This window comes from Melanostigma gelatinosum (assembly GCF_949748355.1).
Source record: "Melanostigma gelatinosum genome assembly, chromosome: 22".
NCBI classification, from domain to species: Eukaryota; Metazoa; Chordata; class Actinopteri; order Perciformes; family Zoarcidae; genus Melanostigma; species Melanostigma gelatinosum.
In genome coordinates, this window is record NC_136655.1 from 11,237,879 (window position 1) to 11,247,976 (window position 10,098).

The 10,098-nt window shown below is 46.4% G+C and overlaps 1 protein-coding gene across 6 annotated transcripts in view; it reads left to right on the plus strand.

Annotated features, from left to right (window-relative positions):
* The window catches only part of celsr1a (cadherin EGF LAG seven-pass G-type receptor 1a), a gene marked incomplete at its 5' end in the record, with an annotated part of 74,935 nt that overhangs the window by 54,710 nt on the left and 10,127 nt on the right, over nt 1-10,098 (plus strand). For 4 of the 6 annotated variants that reach the window (XM_079294562.1, XM_079294557.1, XM_079294559.1 and 1 more), the window contains 16 exons: nt 535-701; nt 865-1,050; nt 1,146-1,259; nt 1,387-1,561; nt 1,662-1,803; nt 3,034-3,154; nt 3,276-3,459; nt 4,509-4,610; nt 5,775-5,869; nt 6,503-6,712; nt 7,008-7,191; nt 7,296-7,439; nt 7,535-7,718; nt 8,350-8,517; nt 8,658-8,784; nt 8,879-9,079. In XM_079294562.1, coding sequence (XP_079150688.1) covers nt 535-701; nt 865-1,050; nt 1,146-1,259; nt 1,387-1,561; nt 1,662-1,803; nt 3,034-3,154; nt 3,276-3,459; nt 4,509-4,610; nt 5,775-5,869; nt 6,503-6,712; nt 7,008-7,191; nt 7,296-7,439; nt 7,535-7,718; nt 8,350-8,517; nt 8,658-8,784; nt 8,879-9,079 — 2,504 coding nt within the window. Of the gene's footprint in view, nt 1-534; nt 702-864; nt 1,051-1,142; nt 1,260-1,386; nt 1,562-1,661; nt 1,804-3,033; nt 3,155-3,275; nt 3,460-4,508; nt 4,611-5,774; nt 5,870-6,502; nt 6,713-7,007; nt 7,192-7,295; nt 7,440-7,534; nt 7,719-8,349; nt 8,518-8,657; nt 8,785-8,878; nt 9,080-10,098 lie in introns of all 6 variants that reach the window. The other 2 variants (XM_079294558.1, XM_079294560.1) reach the window with 2 other exon arrangements.

The following is a 10,098-nucleotide window of genomic DNA, read 5'->3' on the forward strand; positions in this document are numbered from 1 at the left end:
AGGTGGACCCTTGCTGTGCGTGTGTGTTAAGTGTGTTTGCGTGAGTGTTTCTTGATCTCTCTCTCAGCATCAACAGGAGCTTATGTACGTCATGTCTGTAGGTTTTTCTGTGGATTTACAGAATATCTCTCGGGCGACCGTGGCTCACTGGGTTAAGAGGTTCGTCTGGGAACCGGAAGGTCAACAGTTTGATCCCCGACTGGGACGTGTCACATGTCAAAGTGTACCTGAGCAATACACTAATGATGTTGGACATGATTGATCAGTTGGCTGTTAAATCATTAGAAGATCTGAAGCCTTTAGCTTGATGTGCAGCAGAGGAACAGCTTTTTTTTCTTGTTTTTGTGTCGTGCAACAATCCAGCAGATCTCTGTGGAGCCTGACCTGTAGACCATTGCTTCTCAGCAGTGATTTAACATCTTCATTGGAATAACACCAATGCTTCAATATAAATGTGGCACAGATTTGTCCTTAAAATGCTAAACCCCAATGATGTTTTCCCCTTACTCTTCCTCCCGGCTGGTCCCTGTCCAGTGATGCCATCTCCTCAGTTCTTCGACGGCCAGGCGCTGGTCTCCTGGAGCGAGACGGACATTACCATCGCAGTTCCCTGGTACATGGGCCTCATGTTCCGCACCAGGCAGCCCGCTGGCACCCTGATGCAAGCCAACGCCGGACCCCACTCCACCATCAACCTCATGGTAAGACACAGTACACGGCACAATGTCAACAAATTGTTGTCAACAAAAATGTAGTCGTCGTCAGCATATAGTGCAATCTTTTTTTGGACTTGATTTCTCTGCAGTCGAGAATACTTTCCGAATGGAAAATGAAGGTAAAATAACCGTCTTCCCCGCCGTTCAGGTGAGTGAGCAGCAGGTTCGTATGGAGGTGTTTCTGAAGGAGCAGCTGCTGGCGTCGCTGAGCTTCCCACATGTGCGCGTCAATGACGGGGAGTGGCACCACCTGCTGGTCGAGCTGAGGAGCGGCAAAGACGGCAAGGACATCAAATACATGGCTCGTGTGTCCCTGGACTACGGCATGTACAAGGTGCAGGCAAATGACATCACAGCGTCACAAGGATGTGCACAAGTTTTCAAGACAAAACAGAATTCTCATTATTTTGTTGTATTTTTTTCAAGCAGAAGTCAGTGGAGCTCGGCAATGACCTCCCGGGATTGAAGCTGCGAACTCTTCATGTCGGAGGTTTGCCTGGAGAGGGAAACCATGTCAGAAAAGGATTTGTTGGCTGCATACAGGTAAGTGTACTTTCACAGTGTAACAGTCGTTTTCTGTTTTCCTGGACCACTTCTTCCTTCTGTTTTTCCCCTTTCCTCTTGTCCTGCTTCTTCTTCTTCTTCATCATCAATGTGTGCCCTCCATCAGGGAGTGCGTATGGGTGAGACGTCCACCAACGTGGCCAACGTCAACATGGCTCAGGGCCTAAAGATCCGCGTGGAAGACGGCTGCGACCTGGCTGACCCTTGCGACTCCAACATCTGCCCTGAGAACAGCCACTGCAGCGATGACTGGAGCACACACACCTGCGTCTGTGACCCAGGTAATATATACACAAGCAACACAGACTCCAGTTAAACTCTGAATGCCGTTCGGTTAAGTTTGAGTGTCATTCCTCACTCTTTTCTCTCTTTGTCCTGCAGGTCATTTTGGGAAGGAGTGTGTGGATGCTTGCCAGCTCAACCCTTGCGAACACGTTTCCACTTGCGCTCGCAAACCAAGCTCCTCCCACGGCTACACCTGTGAATGTGGACCGAACCACTACGGCCAGTACTGTGAATACAAGTAAGCTCCCTTCCCCTCTCTCTCTGTGTGTGTGTTTGAATTGTTGTGGCTAAACAAGGTCACATTTTTCAATACGTCAGATGTTGGATTTTCACCTCCTATCGCTTGAAGAAACTTTATCTTTATTGCACTTTATTGAGCCATAAAGCGGCAGCGATTCTGCAGAAGTTGAGCCGGTAGCACTTCGCGTAATATTCACTTCAGAGGCTGTAAAAGTTGTGTCTTTTAGATCTTTACTTTAGATTGCATCTTTAACTGCATTTCAGAATAGTGAGCTTTGCATGCTGAAAGCCCCCCCCCCCCCCCCCCCCCCCAAGACCGTAATTTGCATCCAGATTTTAAAAAATGAAGCAGGCTAAAAACTTGACAAAGCACACTAATCTCCTTTAGTTATGTTAGGCTCTTGCTCTTTTTGTAATCTTGCCAACGTCCTGAGTCTTTCAGAGCAGCTTTATTCGTCAGTAATCTGAGCTTGACAGTGTATGTGTGCCTGTGTGTGTGTGTGAGGGCGAGAGAGGGACAGGATAAGACATAAAAAATAAACAATCAAACTATTCGGCGACATTTGGAAAGTCTGTATGTCAGCGCAGAAAGTGGCGAGTTGGTTCTGCGCCGTCAGCGTTGTCTCAGAGGGGCGTGTGAATTAGCCAGCCCTGATTAAGAAGCAGTCATTCCCCCCCCCAACCCCCCTCGACCCCTATGACACGCATCACGTCCTGCCTTAAGCAGGATGTGGGATTCCCCCTTCACGCCTGACTGATCCTCCATAGGTGTTTAGTCACCGCTGCCCTCATGCTGCTGCTCGTCTCCTATCAGATCACATCGCTCAGTCGCAGTTTGCATCTCGCTGTCCCATTGAGAGAGAAAGAGAGTCCGTGTGTGTGTGTGTTTGTATGAATGAGTCACACCTGAATCACTGACTTAAAAGTGCAAAAGGAAGTTTATTGTAGATTCAGGGGGACAAAGAGCGTTTCGTTGTAGATAAACTTACCAGATAGTCAACTATCAGATTTGGAGTATTTTGTTCGAGCTGATCCCGTGTCGGTAAATGGGCAAAACCGATCAACCATCACTTTGCTTGTACGACACATTCTTTTTTTTATTCCAAGTGTGCTGACACCTGTAACAACTGATATTTTGTACATGGTCCCAGTGTCATTTGTTGAATTGTGATAGCAAAGATATGTGTTGAAGCCGCTTTAATTCATCTGAAATTGTCTTTGATGACAGAATTGAGAAGCCGTGTCCTCAAGGTTGGTGGGGCAGTCCCATGTGTGGACCCTGTAACTGTGACACGAACAGGGGATTCCATAAAGACTGCAACAAGACCACCGGAGAGTGTCGCTGCAAGGTAATAATACACATTTCCTGGATTGATACACTGATACAAAGGAGAAATAACACACTCGGCCTCTTATGGATGACAAGTTTAAATAAGGTATTTGTCATTCATGTCTTCTCCCTTCCTGCAGGAAAACCACTATCGGCCAGAAGGCGAGGACACTTGCTACCCCTGTGAGTGTTTCTCTATTGGCTCCAAGTCTCGAACATGCGACGCCGTCACCGGGCAGTGCCCCTGTAAAGGAGGAGTCATCGGTCGCCAGTGTAACCGCTGTGATAACCCCTTCGCCGAGGTCACTCCCACTGGATGCGAGGGTAGGCGTATTTAAAATATGATCTTTCCTGATATAGTTTTCCAGCGACTGGCTGTAATTTGAATGCACGGAAACCAGAAATCGAGTGACGAAAATCTTAAACAAAAGCTCTGAAGGTTGGAAAAATGAGTAATGTATTAAATTAGCCTCGCAAAAGAGCTAATGTTTACTCACATTAAATAGAGAAGACATAACAATGAATTTATAATAAATGAACAACAATACTAACATGGCTTGTTATGGTCATGTCAAGGACAGTGGTGAAAAAAACAATTTTAAGGAATTGGGTGTATTATTCCTTTAAACGTTCCGGTTCACCGAGTGAGCCTGGATGAATCGATGAAGTGTCAAAAGGAGACAAATATTGTCGCTCACGTCTGCAGTCGAGATAACTGCACGTCTTTGTCGCCGCCCAGTCAAGCAGAAGATGCAAGTCTGGCCAGTGAGCTGACTTGGCAGTGGGACCGCACACGCACAATACAGTAGAGATGAATAGAAGACAAAAGCACAGAGTCCCCACCAACTGAAACTGAATGTCAATGTGCTGACTGCTTGACCCAATACGGAGCTCTCCGGTCTCAGGACGTGCTTGGACTGTTAATGGATGTAAATCTATGTGACAAGAGGGTTCCTTTTGTTTCAAAATATCCCTTTGTTCCTTTTTGATCAAGCGGATTGAAGACATTATTTCACATCTAAAGGGGCAAATAAATTGTGCTGCAGGGAAGGAGTGAGAGAGGGAGTGGACATGGACGAATGAAACAAGCGAGATGTTTCTTTGGTCATGTCCTGCGGCTCACTGAGATGTGACCAACCATGGCAGGCCACATACCGATCTGTCAGCTCTGAACCCAAACACAGCGGTGAATGTCACCACAGCCTTTAGTAATGAGAGAGTGTCTTGTGTTTTTGTAGAAATCATCCTCAAAGAAAGGGTAAGTGTGGTCCTGAGGTGGAACCAAAGCAGGCGTTTACCTTTTAACGGGTAATTTCAGTGTGATGGAAGCTGTATGTGTGTGTTTACATTCACGTTTGTCCTTTCCTCCACAGTGGTGTATGAGGGCTGTCCCAAGGCGTTTGATGCGGGCATCTGGTGGCCCAAGACCAAATTTGGACGCCCCGCCGCCATGAACTGTCCCAAAGGATCAATCGGTGAGTGCTTTTTAAACCCCTCTGCTGACAAAAGCAACACGTGGTGTCATCATGTAGCACTGGATGGAGTCAGAACAGTGTGTGGTCCACTTGAAATGAATGGAGAGTTTCAGCCCACTCATTTATATCAATGACAATGTTGAGGTTAAGTTTCATCATCCCGTTTCTAAGACATTTAAAGGAAGAGTTATACATTTGTTTATCGTCGGACAAAGCCAGGCTAGCTGTTTCCAGTTTTTCCAGTTTTTATGACGACTAGCTAGAATAGAATAGAATTCATACTGTCTTTATCCCTTTAAGGGGGAATTTTTTTTCGAAGATTATGTTATTTCTTTGTTTTTTAAAGTCACATGGTCTCGCTTTATTAAAAATAAAAACACGCCGGTCTCACAGCAGTTGGATCAAGCTGCACGGGTGGCTGTGTGTTTGTGTGTTAATGTATTTTAAGGCATATTAAGCGCACACACTCGCTATCTAAAGCTTAACAACACAGTGACGAGGCTCTCTGATTGGTCCATTAATCCACCAGAGCTTTGTCATCGGTTTGTCTGTAGAGACTCTTGGAAAAACAGCAGGTAGACCAAGAGCTGACGGGAGTGCCCAGCCTCCTCCAGCAGTGTGCGTGAGAGAGAGGAAGACAGTCGAACTCGAGGCTTGTGTTCACTGACCTATTCCTCAGTGAAGCCCTGTCACTTTCCTGGTTACGCCCTTGGATACTGCCGTCACCACGGCGACCCCTTTGTCGTCTCCCCAGACTCTTTGGGGAATTTATATGCTAACGCTGCTCGTCGCTCCGACTCACTGGCAAGTCCTTCGGGCAGCCCTTCCTTTGCAACAATAGCATTAGAAGAGACTTTGCAAGAGCGAGTTTCACATATTTAAACCACTAAGACAGGAAGAGTTTTATATTTTTACGGTATTTAACTGTTGCACATATTCCGAGCCGTTGGGATCTTTTTAGGACATTGTGATCTTTTTAAACCCCCAAAGAATGTAATTGGATATCAGTTCAAAACTGTTCACAAAGTGTTGCTTTGTTGTTGTGCCTTTAACACATTGTGTGCACTCACATTACCGGATGTTTAACTTGGCCGCCTCATGGACAGTATGTCTGTGAAACATTTGCCAGAAACACATTTTTTGAAATCTGCTTTTCTTTTTAAGGTACTGCCATTCGCCACTGCAACGATGAGAAGGGCTGGTTGTCGCCTGAGCTCTTCAACTGCACCACCGTCACCTTCTCCCATCTGAAGAAACTGGTGAGTGCCTCACAAAGTAAAACAGTACGCTGAAAGTCTTTTACGCAAGGATTTCAGTTTTCAAGGCCCATGAAACCCTTTCAATAAAGGGAAAAATTAATTACCTCTCAACTAAAAGTCTTCCTTTTTCTAAAAAGTTGACAAAAGAATCTGAAGTTCTCATCAGAATGTTTCGGCCTCTGCGTTAGTCTCCCTTAATACTGATCGTAATGATTGACCTATGGATGTCATGCCGTTTCATAGGATAGTCAGTGGGAGAGTCAAACATAGTATTGCATCTATAAAAAGAGTTGACTGGTTGCTCTGTGTACTCAACCACAGATGAGTTGTCCAAAAGGTGTCAGGTGGTCTCAGAAACTAAATGATTGACCCACTGCCAGAAAGGCTTTTTATTATCTACTTCCTGTTTGTTACTCCTTCTTATATTCTGCTTGAAACGCCTTGCTGTTTAAGGTATTGCACCTATTGTGTTCGGACCTGAACCTGACACTGGAGGCGTGACCTTCTCAAAGCCCCACTAATCCCGGGATTGACCGAGTTCCACTCTGTTGCATCGCGCCCCGCTCGTCTCGCCTTTTGCATTGACCTGCTCGTTCTCTCTCCCGTCCCCCGGCGCCCCCCTTTTTCTTCCAGAGCGAGGACCTGCGTCGCAACAGCTCGAGGATGGACAGCGAGCGCTCCAAGACCATTGTGCGTTTGCTCCGCAGCGCCACCAACAACACCCAGCATTACTACGGCAACGACGTGAAGACCGCCGCCCAGCTGCTGAATCACGTGCTGCTGTACGAGAGCCTGCAGGCAGGGTTCAACCTCACCGCCACGAGAGACGCGGAGTTCAACGAGGTAGGAGAAGAAAACTAACCGGAGTCACAGATCAGCTTCTCACAAAATGGATGGATTGGAAAATATCTGAAAGCTTTCATTTAGTGAAACCCAGTCAGTAGCACTGGTGGCACACTGCCCTCCACTGGTTGATTCTCACTGGGAGAGCACCTTGATTCATCGCTGTAGTTATCTAATACTTCCACCATTGCTTTATGACGACTCTCTTTGATATTCATGTGATTCATTTAGATAATCTACGATTGCAATAGAAAGCTTCATTCATGTAATTTGCTTCATTCTCTGATTCTTCCAGAACTTGGTGCGAGCAGGAAGCGCCATACTGGATCCCGACACCAAGGAGCACTGGGAGCAGATCCAGAAGACCGACGGCGGCACGGCCCATCTGCTGCGCAACTTCGAGGAGTACGCCAACACCCTGGCGCAGAACGTCAGGAAAACCTACCTGAAACCCTTCACCATCGTCACCGACAACATGAGTGAGTGGAGGAGCCGCGATCGCACGTCGGGTAACATGATCACGCGTGACACGCGGTCCTCATCCTTTGCCTCTGTCTCCTTCTCCTTCCCGCCACTGACCCAGTTCTAACCGTGGACTACTTGGACGTGTCGGACCCTGAGAGGGCGACGCTGCCTCGGTTCTGCGACATCCAGGAGGATTTCTCCAAAGAGCTTGGGTCGTCCGTCCAGTTCCCCCAGTTCAACCTCCGCACTCAGAGCCGCAAAGGTAGCAGCGCTGGCGGAATCGCGACATGTGATACTTTAAAAAATACACAACTCCAGTCGTAGTCCGTTAATTTATCTCTTGCTGTCCCCTCCCAGCAGAGCCCACCCCTGGCCCTCAGAGTCAGACCGATCCCCCGCAGGAGGAGGAGAACACGGCGTCCGATAGGAGACGGCGCCACCTTGACCCAGCTGTTCCTCTGCCGGTTGCGGTGGTGATAGTGTACAAATCGCTGGGGAAGCTCCTCCCGGAAAGATACGACCCCGACCGCAGGAGCCTGAGGTAGACTACTGACGGTTAGAGTGTAGAGTGCTGATGACTTCATCGTCATGGCCTTCAAAAACCTTCCCACACAAGGGCGCGCAGACCAACTTTCTCAAGCGCTTTGCTGGGATCAAAGTCTGAAGTGTAATCCAGTCAAATTGTTTAAAACAAGGCCTGAAATAATGGAAGAGAGGCAGCCCCCTCACGTAATCTGGACTCTTACATCTCTCTTCTGCACTTTACAGTGTGTGTATTGTATCATTCATCATGTTCTGTAAATGTTTGAAGAAAATGTTTTAATCTGATGTCAACACAGTACATGTCATAATATTTACTCTAGGTGTGTTTGAAGGAACCACCTTATCAGTGCCTCTAAAATTCTGCTTAGTTAGTCAGAAAAACGGTGTTCTTCATGTGTGTGGAAAGAAAGAAACGTTCGTAAGAATATGTTTCAAAGATGACATGAAGAAGTTAACAAAAGGACAACAGGGAATATGACGAAATGTAAACAACATCCAACCATTCCTGTGCATCTGCGTAATAAAGCCATGAAAAGCAAATGTGAACTGAATGTAGCGATTAGAAACTTTAAGTGAATCATTTCAGGTCAAACTTAATTGTGTCCCCCCCCCCCCCCATGTCTTTCCAGGCTCCCTAACCGTCCAGTGATCAACACAGCCATAGTGAGCGCCACGGTGCACAGCGAGGGTCCGCCTCTTCCCCCCATCCTGGAACCCCCCATCACCTTGGAGTACACCATGCTGGAGACGGAGGAGAGGACCAAACCCGTGTGTGTCTTCTGGAACCACTCCATCGCGTGAGTTGCACCTCACGTCACTTGCACGCCCCAAGAGTGTTGAGAACCCGAGATGAAACCTTGCAGATTAAACAGCATTTATAATACATGTCTTTTAGTTTTTTCTCACTTTCTTCTGTTGTGTGCGTTGCTGCGTTTAGGATCGGAGGTACAGGCGGGTGGTCCGCTAAAGGCTGTGAGGTGCTCAACAGGAACAACAGCCACATTAGCTGTCAGTGTAACCACATGACCAGCTTCGCCGTGCTCATGGACATTTCCAAGAGAGAGGTATTGACGAAGAAAAAACATCCAACCTAGCTTGCTATTTTCTGCCCTTTTCCCTCGTTACTGACTCCTGAGGTCTTGTGACCGCTCTCCACAGCACGGTGACGCTCTCCCCCTGAAGATCGTCACCTACACCACGGTGTCGGTCTCCCTCTTCCTCCTCCTCCTCACCTTCATCTTGTTGTGCCTCTTGCGCCGGCTCCACTCCAACCTCCACGCCATCCACAGGAACCTGGTGGCGGCGCTCTTCTTCTCTGAGCTCGTCTTCCTGCTCGGCATCAACCAGACCGACAACACGGTGAGCGTTTAGCCCACATTGAACGGGCCGCATGTCGGCGGAGGGGAGCGTGCCGAAGCAACATGAACGTGCTCGAGGCAGAGAGACGATCACGTTCGAAAAGGGATGAGGGCGCCTCACGCTGATGTTCACTGTATTACAAACTGCCGGCCGATATTTGTTTGGCCTGCGGGTAAACGTGGCGTTGGCAGGGACTTTACAAGGCTTAATGGGCCAAGGCCTACCTCTATTTGACAGATTATGTGTTTGGATGCTCGGCTAATGACCGTAATGGTGAGGAATGTGCAACATATATATATATATATATATATATATATATATTTATATATATATATATATATATATATATATATATATATATATATATATATATATTTATATATATATATATGTATGTTTATATATATATATATATATATATATATATATATATATATATATATATATATATATATATATATATATATATATATGTATGTTTATATATATATATATATATATATATATATATATGTGTGTGGGAATTGTGGGAATTGTGTGGGAAGTGTGGGAATTCTTTGAAGTCTGCTGACACAGACATTCAGATTCACACACACACACACACACACGCACACGCGCACCTCTGTGTGCCAGTAGCGGAGACATGCTGTGACTGGTACCTGTCTCCAGAAGCAGGCCTCGGGCCGGTATAACTGGCAAAGATTTCCCAAAACAACTTCTTAGTTTTCACTTGATAAATGTCCTGCGAGTCTGTGGGACAGAAAACATCATTGACGGGTAATCCTGCTCCTCTTTTTTTTTGAAGAATTGAGGCTTGGAGAGCTTAGACACTTGGTAGGCCTTGGGGAGACATGAAGACAGATAAATGATACTAATTTTTGCACTTTTTAACACTGATAGTGTTGCAGCCAGCAAATGTATTGTTACGTAAGCAGCTTTCTAAATCGCATAGTGACACCAATGCCACGTTAATTGGTATTAATTGAACATTGTCTGTCTAATTCATCAATTGTTTCTTA